Source organism: Biomphalaria glabrata, chromosome 5 (genome assembly GCF_947242115.1).
Source record: "Biomphalaria glabrata chromosome 5, xgBioGlab47.1, whole genome shotgun sequence".
Classification (NCBI taxonomy): domain Eukaryota; kingdom Metazoa; phylum Mollusca; class Gastropoda; family Planorbidae; genus Biomphalaria; species Biomphalaria glabrata.
In genome coordinates, this window is record NC_074715.1 from 15,021,856 (window position 1) to 15,040,108 (window position 18,253).

An 18,253-nucleotide genomic window follows, 5' to 3' on the forward strand; every position below is an offset into this window, starting at 1 on the left:
TTAAATTAAACCATTATAACGTATATAAAATAACAGGGTTTTCGTGACCTCCTGATTTTCCAGGGCCTCCAGGAAATCTCATGAAAAGGCAAAATATACGATAAAGTCCTGAACTTTTTTTGAATTTATTCAAATCTCCTGAAGAATAGACGAAATTGAAATTTTGGGGTGCCAATAAATAAAAAGTGGCATTTCGAGCTTTCATTTGATAAAAATGTATTGCAAAGACGAAAGTAGGCCTATTTTCTAATTCAAAAAAAAAATAATATTGACATTATGCTCATCCCTACCCAGACTAGACCCCGCGCGATCAGTTTTGCATAGGGCCCCCAAATGGTAGATATCACTCTTAAGAACTTTAAAAGGAAGGGTGTGATAATAACTTCAAAAGGAAGGATGTGCTAATATTATATGATATTACGTTATTGTTTGTTGTTTATGTTTTGTGCGAAAGCAAAAGGATTAGATGGAAATAAAAATAGAGTTTCCATTGGATTGAGGAAAGATGAATAGAGGGGTAATAACTCGAGTGTGAAGTTTAATTCTGAAATTAAAGACGCCAAACCCTAATAATGGACTATTCTTGCATTATTAAGAATAACTTTTGGATCTGTTATACTCGATTCTGTAAATTTTGCTTCAAGGTTAATTAGTGTAGCCATATAATACTCGCCATTTAGATCTATTATTAGTAAAGGTAACAAGATACCTGGAATTCGCTGTATATCATGCAGTTTTATTCGTGGCAACAAAGTTTAAAATGTAAAACTAACTTTAAAAAAAAACTTTGATTTCTGTGGGAAAAAATATTTTTAAAATGTCAACAAAGTCAACGTACTGATAGACCTAGATCTAGGTTTAGTCTTTGTGATAACTTTTTAATCCATAAATGTTGAAAAAAAAAGACACCCGTTGACACTATTTGTCAATCAAATATATTAATGTATGTATTTACAAATAAATTTCGGACACCCATTTGGGGGCCCCCCCTAGGTGGGGGCCCGGGGGGATTTTAAATTTCTCCCCCCCCCTTCCCCCCCCCTTAGTTACGCCACTGAATTTAACTAATACTATTTCAGATTTATTGAAAACAAAACACATTTAAATCTGGTTAAGCTTAACTCTTTCTCTCCTAACCGATGATACCAGCGTTTATTCCTCCAGAATGTGGTAAATAATTACGGAGAAAGAGTTAATGCTCATTCGGAAATGTCCATAGAGTAAGTTTAAATTTGTTGTTTGTGTGCGATGTTATGAAATCCTCTCCTCTACAACTGCTACATTCGCCCAAACTATCATTAATGTTTATGACTTTGATCGAAACGATTCTTCTGGGTAGATAAAAAACTGTCTAATATGTTCAAAATCACCAAATTTCAAAGATATAAAAGTGAGTACAAGTTTGTGTGGCACATCTGCATTAGCAGTGAAAAGAGTAGGCGCATAGAATCAAAAGATTGGCTACCACTGCGCTAGACTCAAGAAGAGCGAGACAACAACAAAAAAAGCTGATAATAGGTTATGTATTTTTTAAAACGGTTTATTTATTGGTTTACAGTCAGCCTTTGAAACAGATGAGCTTTACATCCTCTGGCCTCGTTGATCGCAAGGTCTGAAAAGGATTCTTTACCCTCTTTTATTTACATTACGTTCAGAGGTTGATTCATTTAATTTTGAACCGTCGCAATGACAAAGGCGTCTCCTACAGCAAACTTAAAACTTCCACTCTTTAGAACCTATAGGCGACTAAATCAATTCTAACTTCCGCCCATGCATTAGTAATAACTGAAGAGAGGCGATTCAACGAGATATAGATGTTTATCTACATGGAGACATGACAAACATATAGGACATCTGCCTTGAGCACAGCATCCAGGTATCGGCTCTAGATCTGGGCGGAAATCGTTCTCTGCTTCTCTTATGTCAACATCCTTCCCAGTCTAGTCACTAAAAGTGCGCACCTTCTGCACTATCTTGGATGGCGGTGTGCATGGCGGGGTTAAAGCAATATGTTTTTAACAAATTGCATGATTTTATTGTTTCGTTGTATATTTTAAATTTTCATTTGGGACCACCTAATTCACTTCGCCAGGGTCTCCAAATACCTAAGGCCGGCTCTGCTAGTGAGGCAGGTCGTTGAGAAGAAACTTTGTCGTAATTTCGCTCATCCGTGAAGGGCTTTCTTCTTTTTTCAAACGTCCATTTGAAAACAGTTGTTTATACAATTAAACAAAACATCAAATAGGATTACAGATATGAGAAAGGGGAGGTGATCGGAACAGTCTCTTCAGTAAGAAATGTTGTTAGATCTTGTTAATTTATATGCACTGGTGTTTGTTGGTGTCTTGTGTGTGTGTGTTTGCGTCTGTCTGTGCGTGTAGGAGTGAACGTGGTTTTTGTTGCTAGCAGCTTAACCTTTCCCCTGGCTGATCCATAACTTAGTAATTTGAGGCTTCGTTGTCCCTTTCATTGTTCCTTCGTTGTGGCTTCATTCGAAATAAATCATTTCATGTCAGATTTATAACTGTTTTGGTTGGTACGTTCAGTTCTACTGTGTCAACAGGATATCCTTCCATTGCACTGTTCGTTAGACGAGACTAATGCTCCAGAAATATATGATAAAAATAATTATCCTCGATATGCAACGTTTAAATTTCAAAATGTAAAAATCTACAATTACGTCCCTTGCACATTACACATTTTTCATCGTATTGTACCCACCCCCCCCCTTTCCAAAAAAAAAAAAAAAAACAAGATTAGAAAGAGAATTTGTGTTATCACACAAACTCAGAGGCAGGCCCCACAGGTCCACCGATGGACAAAGAATATTCAATCCATGTCTAAAGTAACACGATTTTAACCTGCAAACATAAAGAACAACATTGCAGAAAAGAAATTTCAAAGAATTATTTGGCATTGTATTTCACTTAATAACGAACTGAACAACCTCGTATTGATAATGAGAGTTTCTCACTTTTATTTATTTTTATTTTTTTGCCCTATAATTAGCTTATCAAATAGCGTTTCTTGTTATTCGATCTCTCTAAATGTGACATATTAGACAAAACTAATAGCAGTTTTTCATCTACTTTTTTAAACTAATTGTTTTTTTTTTAATTATTATTATTGATTCTTGTTTTGTCAGGTAAAAGAAATAATTGTTCAAAATTTCAGCTTGATCCAAATTTGGGTATGGGAAAAATAACATGTGCAAACTTTTGAACAGACAGACAGACATTTGTACATTTTACCAAAGAAAAACGTGTCTTTCTTGATGGCTCTTTAGAAAACCAGCAATAAGAAAATCATTTGTTAACATCAGTTAGGCGAGGCTCAAGCTGAACAATATCGTTATATATGTCAGTTCATAAAATATTAACGATGTAATAATGTCAGTAAATACATTAATATATGTCCGTACACTGTGGTAACATTTGGCCATAACAATACAATACTATCGGGAATACTTTTGATCCGTACACGTCTCCTCTTTGTCTATGGACAGAGATAGGGCTGTGTTTAAGTTCAAAGCTTCTTTTAGTCATGCTGAATATATTGAACTTAACCTTTTTACCTGCCTGAGTGGACTACCTCGGGGGCCGATTGTGAGTTTGTGTTTCAACACAACTAACTTTGTAACCTTATAAATGAATAAACTGGAAGATCATATTAAATTATGACCGTCTTTATTATTATTACAAAACCTCTATCCAACTCGTAACTTCGTGGAAAAGCCTTCTGGGTGGGTAGGTGGGTGGAAAGAACTTTAACAAGGATCACAAAAACGGCTCTAACGATTTTCTAAGAATTCTGATAGTTGATAGTATATCGTTGAGAAAAAAAATACTAGCTCGTTGGCCACAGTGGGAAAACACCAACTGTGTGTGAGATTAGTGCTAGGAAGCAGGGCCGGTCCTACAGATTGCAGGGCCCTATGCGAAACGGATTGCGCGGGGCCTAGTCTGGATAGGGATAAGGATAATAAGTGAAAATTTGAAGATTTTTGTTACAAAATAAATACGTCTTTGCATTCATACTTTACTAGGTACAAAATAACGGTCAAATTAACTTTACGAGCCATCTACAATAGAAGGTAGTTTTCCAACAAAAAAAAAGCCGATAAACATTCAGATCTGCCTTTTAGATTTACTATCGACTAGAAAAATATCGCTTTTGATTTTCTTTTAAGAGATCAAGATAGATTTAAGTCTATATTTATATGCCAGTGACTATTAAAGTAAATGAGGTATTGGAATTTCCTGTTTTGGTTAAAATTTGCCGTATTATATATTTTTTTAATTAAAGCTGATAATGCCTTTTTTTTTAATCGCGAGTAGGATTGGCGTTTTCCATTTTGAACGACACCCCAAAATGACAATTTTGTCTATTATTCAGGATATTTTATCGAGTTTTCAGGATATTTTAATACTTTCAGGAGATTTTCATGACTTTTTTTCGTATACTAAGCAATTTCATGAGATTTCCAGGAAAACCCTATAAAGTTTAAATGGTTTAATTTAATAATTTACAACTAGAATTAGCGCGGGGCCTATGAAAGTGCGGGGCCCACTGCGGCCGCATAGGCTGCAGTGCCCTAAGGCCGGCCCTGCTGGGAAGTAACTTCATGTCTGATTGAACTACCGTTGAAAACTGATGAAACAAAAGTTTGAAAGACCCGCTGCATACTAAGAAATCTATAGCCGCAATGACAGTAAGTGTACTCTGAAATCGGTGGAGAATAAAAAGGTATACTTTTTTTCTCGCCATGAATACACTTGACCCAATGATCTATTATTAGCGACGAAGTAATCTGGCACTTATTTAATCTTTTCTAAATTTTATTTTCTTCTTGAGTTGTATCTCTCTAGAAGCAAAGTGTACCAGTTCAAAAAGAAATGAGTAATCTTTAATCTTTGCTTCCTTGATCTCCTCTTCACCCCACCCCTCATTATCTCTTGTCATGAATTTGTTTTTTAAAAAACAGGATAGGTTTGGCATAACACTACTGTCGGGGGGTCAACCAAGTTCTGGGTATCAGCGTTTCGTGGAAAAGGAAAGCTGATTATTTCATGCTGTGACCTGTGTCACTAGACGTAGCAATGAGTACATAACAAGAAGAATCAATGACTGCAGCAGAATAAGGAAGTGGCTCAAGTTTATAACCTTAACACAAAGCTGATGTCATGTGAATGCCACCCGCATATTATTTAATGTTCTCAGCATTTTTTTTATCCGAAAGATATAAATTCTCTTCTCAGAAAATAATTTCGATACATATATAGATCTATATTTGAAACTTTAAGGCCAATCCTTTAAACATAAAATAAATCATTATCTACATTTCTTTCTGGTGAAATGTATTCCCTAGAATTATCTTCCTGTGTTTCAGAGCTATACTCAGACATTACGTGGAAAAACAAACTTTGGGAATTTTACATAGGAGCTATACATAATAATTAAAGCTTTTATATAGCGCTACTTTCCTGCTTATAGCATGCTCAGGGCGCTATGGTCCAATCTCCTTTTTTGGACAAGTGGAATGGAAGGGGTAAGTGGGAGAAGGTTTTCCGTGCTGCCTTTAGGCGCTCAACTCCGTTCTTTTGTTTTAAAGCAAGATTGAAGAAGACCACAAGTGACTGATTATGCCTTTAAAATATATGTGGCTGAAAAAAATTAACTAGCTAGTGTATTTTGTGTGTATTTTTAAGGTGTCCGGTGTATAGAATAAATGAATAGTTGATGAGTTAAGCATTTTGTTTTTAAGTTAAAAAATAAGTTTTGTTCACTATCTGGTACTGCAGAACCAGTTTGTGGAAGCTTTTGCGTCTGAATCTCAATTTTTTTTTTTAAATTTATTTGGCAACAAGGAAGTTCAGTTTAGCATCCTTGACATTGTTTTTGTTTTGTTTTAGATATAAGCGTGACTGACAGACGGATCAAAATACATCACAAAAAATATGGAAAAAAATATACCGCAATCCCTCACCACCACCCCCTCCCCTTCTTTTGTTTTAAATGCCGAGTTAGTCACTGAAATTTGAAAAGGTTCAGATGCCGTCACGTGACAGGCAGGTGGTCGTTGTTGAGGCTTAAAATAGTTAATTGGAAATGTATTGAATTAAAAGGACTGTTTTTTTTTATATTAAAAACGGAAACAACATTCTTTCAATAAGAACTGGCAGAGATCATAGGGTGACTAACCACAGACGTTTTGATCTAGGTTTTGTCTGGAAATTCCTTTTTTTCTTCATTTTGTTGCCTTCATTTTTAGGGGCTTTCTGGGCAGTTCATGTCTCGTTGTTTCCTCGTTTACTTTATTGCCCCAGACTTGTAGGTGTTCCTGACTTGTATACTGTTTGTCTGGCATCTACTGGTTCACCTTTCGTTAGCCATAACAAATAGTGTTGCAATGTCAACAATGTATCTTGGACAGGACTCACATCTTTGTATACTGTTTGTCTGGCATCTACTGGTTCACCTTTCGTTAGCCATAACAAATAGTGTTGCAATGTCAACAATGTATCTTGGACAGGACTCACGTCTTTGTATACTGTTTGTCTGGCATCTACTAGTTCACCTTTCATTAGTAGATACAAATAGTGTTGCACTGTCAACAATGTATCTTGGACAGGACTCACGTCTTTGTATACTGTTTGTCTGGCATCTACTGGTTCACCTTTCATTAGTAGATACAGATAGTGTTACACTGTCAACAATGTATCTTGGACAGGACTCACGTCTTTGTATACTGTTTGTCTGGCATCTACTGGTTCACCTTTCATTAGTAGATACAGATAGTGTTGCACTGTCAACAATGTATCTTGGACAGGACTCACGTCTTTGTATACTGTTTGTCTGGCATCTACTAGTTCACCTTTCATTAGTAGATACAAATAGTGTTGCACTGTCAACAATGTATCTTGGACAGGACTCACGTCTTTGTATACTGTTTGTCTGGCATCTACTGGTTCACCTTTCATTAGTAGATACAGATAGTGTTACACTGTCAACAATGTATCTTGGACAGGACTCACGTCTTTGTATACTGTTTGTCTGGCATCTACTGGTTCACCTTTCATTAGTAGATACAGATAGTGTTGCACTGTCAACAATGTATCTTGGACAGGACTCACGTCTTTGTATACTGTTTGTCTGGCATCTACTAGTTCACCTTTCATTAGTAGATACAAATAGTGTTGCAATGTCAACAATGTATCTCGGACAGGACTCACGTCTTTGAAGTCTATTTAAATTGTGAAGTACATGTAAAAAGGAATTGTACAATAAACATCTAGTTTGAAAACCTTAGACTAAGGCAATGTCTTCGATTCCGAAGATTTAAGGATGACTGCAGTATTTCACGTGAGGACTCAAACTCTATCCGCATATTTTACCACATCTGATGGAGACATTCGCTGGACAACAAATTTTATAAGAAAGAAACACTTAAAATATTTTAATTTGATTAATTTGTATTTATTCTCTTTAATACTCTCAAATAAAACAGCAACAATGATTTATTTCGACATAATCACAAAATGTCGACATTAAATTGTATTTTTTAAAGTAATAAATGGAAGCAAAAATTTATTATTTTCATTTTCAAAATATCAGCTTTTCTTTTACTTTTTTTTTATTTTTCGTAATATAAAATAATACACTGTCATAACAATAAATTAACAAAACAAAACGAAATTCAATAAATATCAATTTGAATGACTTTCATGGCCAACTTTAATATTTTGTAGTGCAAGAAAAAAAAAAAAGCAACCTTGGTTATTCAAGTCCGAATGCATAAGAGTGTACAATATATACAGGCAGTTTTGAAGATATCTCATGTGTATCACAACACCGTTTGAGTTGATATGTAAGTGCACAGACAGTTTTAGATAGGTTTCAACAGACATGAAGTTGTATTGTTTTGTGTGAAACACCAATATACCCACACAGTTGTCAGAAATAATATATATATATATATATATATATATGAATGCCTACACACACGCGCGCAAATTGGACCTCTTTCATTCTTTCTATCAATGCTCATGCTCTCTCTTTCTTTCTCTCTCTTTCTCTTTTTTTTTCTCTTTCTCTCTCTCTCTTTCTTTTTTTCCCTCTCTTTTCCTCTTTCTCTCTCTCTTTTTTTTCTCTCTTTTCCTCTTTCTCTCTTTCTTTTTTTTCTCTCTCTCTCTTTCTCTCTCTCTCTCTTTCTCTCTCTCTCTAATTTGCTTCACTTACAAATGCCCATTTTTCTCATACTATCATCACTAGATAGCCAGCTAATGTTCTAATAACGAATATTCACTTATAAGGCAGCAAGAAAGACTAGAAATGTATTGTATGTTTCATCCACTAGATACACATTGAAACAATCAAAAACAACAATACATCGTTACCGGAAGAGTCAGCTGTCAACAGTTACTCTCCACATATTGTAAAATATAAACAGTTATATATAAAAATGAAAAATAAAAAAATGCCGGACGTATCCGGTGGATTAAAGCTAGTTAAATAACACAAATGATAGCTACATTCACTAGTTTGTTATACAAGTTAAATCAATCTTCAATCATTTTGTAAGTTTTAATAGATCTGCAACATTCTACTTCAATTACCTAAACAAAATAAGTATTCATTGTATATATCTTTATTGTAAAGGCTAATACGAAAGGTATAATTCTATCTGCGAAATAATTCAATCAAAATGGCAAACTGGACATTTGAATTGTTGTTAAATTTTGTAAAAGAACTTTTAGTTTTGCAGTAGATTTTCTAGTTTGAAAATAGACTCTTGAGTTTTGCAGCTAGATTTAGAGTTTTGTTTGGACCTGGTCATCCTCAAACATCGGATTAAAGCTGGCTGCTGGGGTCACTTTGGCGATGTAGTCGGAATCTTTTCGTCTGACTTGCATCGGCTCGTAGGCGTCGCTTCCGGCCGAAGAGCTCTTGGTAGACACCGAGTCCCCTTCGGAATCCAAACTCTGGTTCAGTGCCGTCCCGCCGCTTCCGCCGGCGGCTTTCTGGCTCCTTCTGTGCAGCGGGTTGAGGCTCTCGTATACCTTGTTCATTTTCCCGGTGATGCTCTTAATGGGGCGAGGGGGAGCCAAGGAAGTGATATTGATCAGCTGGGCATCGTCCTCCACGGTGGACTCCGCGAAGCTGACGTCGAAGGAAGCATTGTTGTCGGGAGATGGCGCTGGCGGAGCACCGGTTTCGTCGTTGTCGTCATCGTTGTCATGGTGATCGTTTACAACCACAGTGTCGTCATAGACGGGAACATTCTCCATCGGGTTATTCTGATCATCCTAAATCAAATTTAAAAAAAACTACGTTATTCTATTATTTCGTTATTTAAAGGAAATTTGTTTTTAATCAACCCTTAAAGTAACACTGCTCTTCACATTGTCAATTAATCGCTTTCTGTAAAGTTAGACGAATGAATGCAGGTGTAAAACTTAGGATTTAGGTAGATTCTGATCTTATTTCGAGCTAAATCCAATAGATTTTGCTTTCAAATGTGACAAAGCATCACAAACATACATAATATGCAAAATTACTTTAAAAATAAGCCTCTATACTAAATCTTTCATTTTATCTTATATAATACAGACGTTATTTCAAAAAAGAAGATGATTACGTCCTAAGCGTCATGCATGTTAACCCATGACTTAAATTCTGCCAGGTCATTGGTTTTCCCGGTTGGCGTAGGCTACCGATTCCTGCTCTAATAGCACTAAGGAAGAAATAGCTTTTGTACAAATTTGTCCTAGCATATGGAACGAGGAATGTGCCTTTATCTTTGTGTCTTTCTGAGTATTAGATTTCATTTTGTATTTGAAGATTATGATTCAGTGTTGTATATATTATACTTTACTTTTATAAACACAGTACACATGCTCAACTAATTCTAGTACTTGTACTCAACTCGACTTGAACCAATACTTGTAATCGATTAGATCTAGTAGTTGTACGCAACTAGATCTAGCACTTGTAATCAGCTTGTACTTGTAAGGACTGGATCTAGTACTTGTACTCAACTGAGTCTATTACTCGTATTCAACTGAATCCCTACTTGTTCTGAACTAGTACATACCACGAATGCTGAGTTGAGGTGACATCCGTTTCCAACAGACGTTCTTGCTGCTATGGTCGGTGGGACTCCTCCCTCCTGGATGAGTCTGACCTTGGCAAACATGGCCTCGACCTGAGACCTCGGCACTACGCCGATACGGAAGAAGGCGAGTTTCCCCTCCTTGCTAAGCGCTCGGCAGTCGACCACAGTGGAAGCCATGTTTTCAGGAGATGGTCCGGAACATAAAATACCATCGCACTAAAGAAGAGATGTATACATAGGAAATAAGTGCCTGTATAGAAACTTTAAGAGTGCGACAAATAGCATTACACTATAAGAGTAATAAAATAAAACTAAACACATATTGGACAAACCAGCAAACTTCAAATTGAACTAACATTTACAAGTTCTGTGCCATACGTGCTAAATAGTGCTATATGTACCAATGAGTGACAAGAACTGGTATGACCAATTCCATGAACTATTGCCTTCAACAGAACAGAGAATTGGAAGTAACCAGTCCAGGACCTCTATCCCGAGTTAAATGTATATGTCTTTCCCCAAACAATTAGTATTTGGAATGAACATCTGAACATTCATCTTCTCCACAGCCATTCCATTAACTTAGGAAAATTCATTTTGTAACATTTTATAACAATCCCAACTATTCCCATCATGCTTAGGTGTGTTACAATCCCATCATGCTTAGGTGTTTTACAATCCCATTATGCTTAGGTATGTTACAATGCCATCATGCTTAGGTGTGTTACAATCCCATCATGCTTAGGTGTGTTACAATATCATCGTGCTTAGGTGTGTTACAATCCCATTATGCTTAGGTGTGTTACAATCCCATTTTGCTTAGGCGTGTTACAATACCATCATGCTTAGGTGTGTTACAATCCCATCATGCTTAGGTGTGTTACAATCCCATCATGCTTATACTCACATTCTCAAGGCCAAGTTTGGCCAAAACCTGGAGATGGTGGGTAGTATCAGCCTCTCCCGTGGGATTGGCTGACGTCACAGCTATTGGTCCAGTCTGGTCAATTAGATGAGAGGTGACAGTGTTGTCTGGCATTCGGCAGGCAATACTGTCCGGACGCCCGATGTATTTTTCTGAAGCTCCAATGCCCAGACCTTGAAGCCACTCGCCTGTGACAATAAGGCATAAGAAAAAAATTATTTAGGAATGTGATATACATGACCACGCGAAAAAAAAAACTATTGTTAATACAAGCAAAATATAAAAATACTTTAAAAAAAAAAGCAAGCTTTTATAAGGGGAAGAACTCCGCACAATATCTCTCAAAAATGTAGAAGGGATTTCCCTTATTTGATATTACAAATAATAATTAGTTACCAATAATTAATTTACTAATTGGCTAATTAAAAAAAAAATTCATAATTTGTTAGGTACAATAACTAAATGTTTAAAATAAAAAAATATGAACTGACAATGGGTGTGGGAGAAACAGCGTGTACAAACCCTTTGACAGACAGATTGACTGACAGAAAGACAGTTAATATAAGCTTTGTAAAAATGAAAATTCCATGTTCTAGAATAATTGTTACATGTTGGATATTTGGCTATTGTATGGGTTACCTTTTTATTATAAGAGAATGTTTCTCCACAATATTACAACAATGACCAGATGTGTAAAATATGTTTTCTCATTCCCCTCCCCCCCCCCCTTTTGATGTGACTTTGGATAAAGCAGCTTGCTTGAGAGAGACTTCATAACTACATTAATCGACTCTAAAGCTTCAAGCAGTCCCACGTGGAAAAGGGAGAAAAAGAGGGTTCACATTATGTTTGGGAATGAGCTTACAAAAAATATATAAAAAACTTTACCTTTAGGTACCACAAGACTGACTGTGGAAGGCCAGATCTCGTTCATCAGACCCCAGACCAGTTCTCCAAACAATTCTCTACCGGCTTCCAACTGCTCCACCTTTGAGATCCACATCGACATTGGTCTGTCTTCAGCGAGCTTCTTCGTATTGTATGCCCTCTGGTCAATGAGTATGAGATACAGGTAAAAAGTAATCGAGAAAAAATAAAGTACTTACATTGAAGTAATAAAAGATAAACCAACAGATTAGTGTCACTAACTATTAGTTCGACACTTACCTCCACAGAGTCAGGGAACTTGCAGGCAGCTACCAGTGTGTACACGGTGTCAGTAGGGATGCCACAAATTCCTCCTTTGTTCATAATATCTAGATCAAGTTTTATGAGGTTGTTATTTTTAAATGAAAAAAAAGAGAATCTCTGAGATAGAATCATACGGCATTTGGAAGAAATTTCAGTTAGAAAAAGAAGCCTGAAAAATAACTAACCTGCTATTGCTTTAACTCCACTGGCTCGACGACCGTCCGCCCAGAAAGCTTGTTCTCCTTGAGAATGAAGGTAGCTGACCTGCAAAAATGGCTTGCCCAGTGGAAGAAGCTCTTTACCCCAGACTGACCTCAAAGCTGTTGCCACGAAGCAGTACATGCAGACCACGACAAAGAGGACGGTGATGACGATCTCGTAGATGAAAGAACCATTGGCGCTAACGGCGTTGAGAAGCTGACCGACGATAATAAGATTAAACAAGAATGTCAGCAACGTCCAGGCTTTGTTGATAATGGTGGACAGCCCCAAGAGAAGAAGCCCGACCGCCAGAAACCCCACACAGCCTGTGATGATCGCTGCGGAATTGTCGAATGCAAGCGTTCCTAGACCTCTTGCCGGACCCCAGATCAACCACAAAGACCCGAAAGTGAAGAACGCACAGCTCTCAAAAGACAAACCTTTTGCAAAGCATATAGAGCCAACAATCATCTGTGCGATGCCGCCAAGGATCACAGCCCAGGGGAGAACCCAAAGACCATTAGGTGCCCAAAGTATAGCCACAGCAGCAATGGCATTCAAAGCAAAGCCAGCTATGTCAAAGCCACCGTAGCGAGAATAGCCGAGGCTAAAGTCGGCAGAGAAGAGAGACTTGGATGGTGACGAAGAGATGTCGATTGTTTTAGCGTGGGAAGAAAGAAATTTAAACTTTGTCAAGAAAAAGTTGGCAACTTTTTCAGGGTCAATGAGGCGAGTGCCAAGAGGGAGTTTGAAGCCAGAATTTTTGACACGGGAGATGTGAGCGGCGAGCCCGTAAAGGGAAAAGACAAAGAGAATCCAGCCCATGGCGCCAAGGAAGGCCCCGTTGTTGTTGTCATCGACCAGAATGGCGACGCAGAGGACGCAAAGGGCCAAGTTCTGAGGCAGCTGGTAAATCTCCCTGGTAAGTGAGATCAGGGCGATAATGGCGAAGATGATGAAGTGGATGACAGTGGCGGCAACCAAGGTGAGCGGCACGTTCTGCCCGGTGACGAAAACAACCGTAAGGTTAAAACCGTTGGTGATCCAGAAGGTAGCATGGAAAATAAAGTACAGGCCGTGGTAGATCTCGTTCCTCCTCACAGCTACAACGGCAGCGACCAGCTGGTAAAAACCTCCTACAATAACCCACGTGAACTCGGCAGAGGCGTGTCTGTAGATGCCCGTCACCTGCCCGGCGTACACAGCAGCGGCAAGGGTGTTCATCAGGTGGGCCATCGGAATATAGTCTCTTGAAGGCCTTGGGGGGTCACCACCAACCACCACCTTCCTAGACTCTCCGCTTCTAAAACGATGCCAGAGTTTGGACACAGTCATATAAAAAGTCACAGCCGCCAGCAAGAGATAGTAGGCAGCGGCGCTCCTTCGGATGGGCCTCCACAGAGACGCAATTTCGAATATGCACGAAAGAAACATTCCTAAAGCCAAAATCGCGCTGAAACGGTCTTTGTGGTGAAGGGCTCCGCCTATGAAGAACAGATACGCCAAGAGAAACGTTCCGTAGCCTGCCCAAAGAGCTTCTGAATCGTTCAAAACCACAGGGGTGAAGAACTGCACTACATGGTAGAGGCCAATCGCTGTCCACATACCACTGATGGACATCAGCAGTGACCGCAATAGACTGGTCTCTGGATCTTGTGATGTGACAACTGGGAAGATAAAGGTGATTGAAAATACAAATGTGTAAGGTTTGGAAAGAAAGGTACTAGGGAAGAAATGAATGAAAAATTACAAAAACATTTCTAGAAATAAAAATAAAGGAGCAGAGAAGATGAATAATGATAGATACAAGTCAAATAAAAAAAAAACCCTTAAAATAAAGGTTATCTAAGGATAATCATATATCTCAATACTGTAAGAACTATTTCCATTTTTTATATCAAACAAAATTAATTAACCTTTACATCATCTGGCCTATAGATTGCAATGTCTGAAAGGGATCTTTACTTTTCACTTATTTAATTAACTATTCGGATAATTTTTTTGATTGATTCATGCTTTGTCTTTGAGAATAATTAATGGACATCATTCACCAATCGTAAACAAACAACATTGAGCCACGTGTTTCCCTATCTCTTCTATACAAATTACGATATAATTTTATTCAACAATGGCTATCACGTGACAATTTTTGTTCGTTATTTTATCAATATCAATTATCACGTGACCGTTCGTTTCAGTGAATGAGGTTAAAATTTGCATCGAACAGACACAGTGAATTGATTGCAAACTCATAGAAAGAAAATACAAAGATAAAACAATCTTCCATCGGTTTAGGAACCTGCAGGTCTTTGTGATGCGATGTAAGTAGTGACTAAAGAGTTAATATAATTTAATTCACTTACCCAACAGCAACGCTGTCAGTGACAGCACCATCAGAGAGATGCCCAGGCCGAAGTTGATGGGCAGGGCATTGTCCACTATACTGAAGTTGAACACCGCCACAACGACAAAGATGATGAAGTGCGTGAACAGAGTAGCTATCAGAGCACTGGATGGACGAATGGACGCCATTTATTTTTCCGTTAGAATATTACACACCTAAAAGGGAAAAAAACAACACACATTACACAAGGTAAACAAATTTGTCTCAATACCTGGAGTTCAGCTGGGCTTTATCAACGCTTAAAGCAAAAAGATTGAGTTCCCTAAATGTTCAGTTTGACATTTCAGCAGTGTGAGAACTCCTGTGAACATATGGATGCTATTATCGATGCTATGACAAGTACCACGCTGAAAGAAAAGGTTGTGAGAGTAGTTCAACAGCTCGACTATGTACAGTACAAATGTTAGCCACGACTATGATGAGTCAAGGCTGGGATAAAGCAGGTATGTGTTTGTCACCTTTAACCTATAAATATTGATGACTTAAGAACGTTTAATCTTTATTAGTGATACATTTTTTTAAAGGAAGTCAATCCAGACGTTTATCTGACCCTGGGCTCCTACCTGGAAAGACAAGTATGTTTTCTCCATATGGACACGTACGTCATGGGTTATCACGTTGTGGTTGTGTGTCTAGAGCTATGATTGTGTGTCTAGAGCTATGATTGTGTGTCTAGAGCTATTATTGTGTGTCTAGAGCTATAGTTGTGTATCTAGTGCTATGATTGTGTCTCTATAGCTATGATTGTGTGTCTATCGCTATGATTGTGTGTCTATCGCTATAGTTGTGTATCTAGTGCTATGATTGTGTCTCTATAGCTATGATTGTGTGTCTATCGCTATGATTGTGTGTCTATAGCTATGATCGCGTGTCTAGTACTATGATTGTTGTGTGTCTAGTGATATAATTGCGTGTCTAGTGCTATGATCGTATGTCTAGGTCTAGCACCATGATTGTGTCTAGTGATATGATTGTGCATTTAGCACTATGACTGCGTTTCCACAAACTAATGCTTTGTTTGTGTTATTCTCAACTATTAAAAAGAAAATTCTACAAACACTACACTATGAGCACATTACAGGACTGGCTGGTTTTCTTCTTATTGCATTGTAATGTTCTAAGGCTTCCATCAGCAATAAAGTTTTTAGCGCCCAAGTCTACTGCACGATTGAAGGAGATGTCTACTGGAAAGGCTTTGACCAAAAGAAAAAGAATAAAGCTATATAAAGGAAAGAGCAGCATTTTTACAACCAAACGTCGGAAAACTCATTTTTCTTATCTCTGTATCAAACAAATGTAATTATTTACCACTGGTTAATTAATTAATTAGTTGATTTTTTTTATTGGTTCATGTTTTGTTAGGGACATTGAATAATTGTACAACGTTTCAAATTGATTCCTGAATGGGAAGTGGCTATAAATTGAGTTGGAAGGTATAAGCCAATGCTCTTACAAATTTCAATTCAGCTTTTACATCTATATTTGATGTCAGAAATATGGTTTTAGTATCGATAAATACATTGTGGATGCTTTTGATGCTTAGCAAAATTACGTAACAATTTGATCAAGTATTTTTTTCAAAAATCTCACATATTTTCCCCTTTCAATGGACCCGATTGACTTAGTAGCATTGAGCCTCATCGATACCGGGTAAAACTTTAAGAATAAACTTTATAAATCTATAAATTTAAACAAAATTAATTTGTTCCAACGATTTATTTTACAGACTTTTTCAAGTGTCTAGCCCCCCCCCCCTCTTTTTTTAAAATTCCAAAACTTTACACAAATTAAAGCGATGTCGGCCTATCGTAACTATAGTAGCTTGCAAGATAAGTTCAACATAAGGGGTACGCTTAGAAAGTTATTATCTTACTCTTTCGTGTATTTATTTATAAGATAAGATAAGAAGATGCAATTAAACGCATTGCGACTATATAAATGGATAAGTAAAAGTTAATTAGATAAAACTAACTATAAGGCATGAGAAATAAAGACAATTGAACTTACCTGTTAGTAGAAAATAACTGTCTGCATGAAACCAAACGAAACACTTGTTTGCAACGATTAGTTTCAACTAATTTACAAATTACCAATTAGGCAGGATGGTCAATCCAAAAACACAGATGACCGTCGGGGTCAGTTGTTTGTCCACAAAAATAAAAAAAAACAAAAAACACTCAACTCTTCGTTCGAAAAATGTTTCTGCTAACTTAAAAATCTAAACTACGCAGGATTTTTTTTGTGTGATTTTTTTTTTAACGAAACAAATAACTTTTTAGTGGAAGTTTCTTCTTGCCCGGGCTCTAACTTGATGGTAAACTAACTAAAAAGTCAAATTAAAACAAAAGAAGTACAAAAAAAAAAAAGGTCGACCGTCTATTCACCTGCCTGAGACCTAAGTGACTCGCGTGTCTTATTGTGTACTGTGTTTGTCGGCCCGGCTCATTGACGTGACGTCTGCTGGTGGAAGTTATTTTATTCTTTTCTACATGTCCGGATGTAGCTTTTTTTAACGTAAATATACCAGGGCGCTGTTTCTCGGTGGCGTGGGGTGGGGTGGGGGGCTTTTTTGTGTGGGCGTGTGTTGATGTGATTGAGTGTATGGTTATTACGTTAGGGGATGTACCAGTTCACGCTTGACTGAATGACTAATACCGAGATATCCATCTAAGTTACCTCCTACCTTAGCGATACCTAAAAGAAAAGTTTCACCATTAATTCAATGATTAAAAAGCGGATTTTAGTTTAAATTTAGAAAACTCATTAACCAATGGCACATCATGGGCTGGATATGGCAATATGTCAGACTTCGTTATTGTGTACACTATGGTGTTTGTTGTTGTATTATCGACTGTAATTAACTTTGAAGACAGAAGAGTTGAATGGTGGGAACTGATATATAAGATTCTAAAATATCGGAATTTATTTAGAAAGTAATAGATCTATTTGTGTACTGCTGATATACCGCATGGGCCATGAATACGGAAAATTAAATATTGAAAGGTTGAAAATATGGTGAAGAATTTTTTTTTTAATATCGCGTTTACAATTTCCTGCTCATATCAAGTTCATGCAATCTGGTAAAATGTCTAATGGAGATTTTCATACATGGCGGAAAACCTATAATTAGCAAACTTTTTGGTGTACAAAACAATTCCATGTTTTTAAAAAGTTACACGATAAACTTCGTGCAAATTTTAAGACTTCAGCATAGACATAAATAAATATAGACTGGAAAAAGGAAGTTACTTCATGTAACTTGAAAACATGTATATCTATTGCATTCGGATTTCTGAATTCTGAAAAGTTGCATGATCTTCATTCTTAGAGATTAAACAAAGCTACACCGCCTCCTTATTTACAATATATATATAGGTGTGTATCAAAGTTAAAAAAGCACTTTTATACTGCTCATAAA

The 18,253-nt window shown here is 37.2% G+C and overlaps 1 protein-coding gene across 2 annotated transcripts; it reads right to left on the reverse strand.

Annotated features, from left to right (window-relative positions):
- Positions 1-7,478: 7,478 nt before the first annotated feature.
- LOC106062405 (uncharacterized) lies at positions 7,479-17,782 on the reverse strand. 2 transcript variants are annotated; one of them, XM_013220679.2, is made up of 8 exons: positions 17,220-17,782; positions 14,795-14,990; positions 12,416-14,098; positions 12,207-12,295; positions 11,928-12,087; positions 11,022-11,227; positions 10,094-10,330; positions 7,479-9,305 (listed from the first exon to the last, which is right to left on the reverse strand). In XM_013220679.2, the coding sequence occupies exons 2-8, from the start codon at positions 14,961-14,963 to the stop codon at positions 8,811-8,813; spliced, it is 3,039 nt and encodes a 1,012-aa protein (XP_013076133.2). In that variant the 5' UTR covers positions 14,964-14,990; positions 17,220-17,782; the 3' UTR covers positions 7,479-8,810. The 2 variants fall into 2 exon arrangements, with proteins under 2 accessions (XP_013076133.2, XP_013076124.2); XM_013220670.2 differs by having other exon boundaries at positions 16,843-17,781.
- Positions 17,783-18,253: the final 471 nt, after the last annotated feature.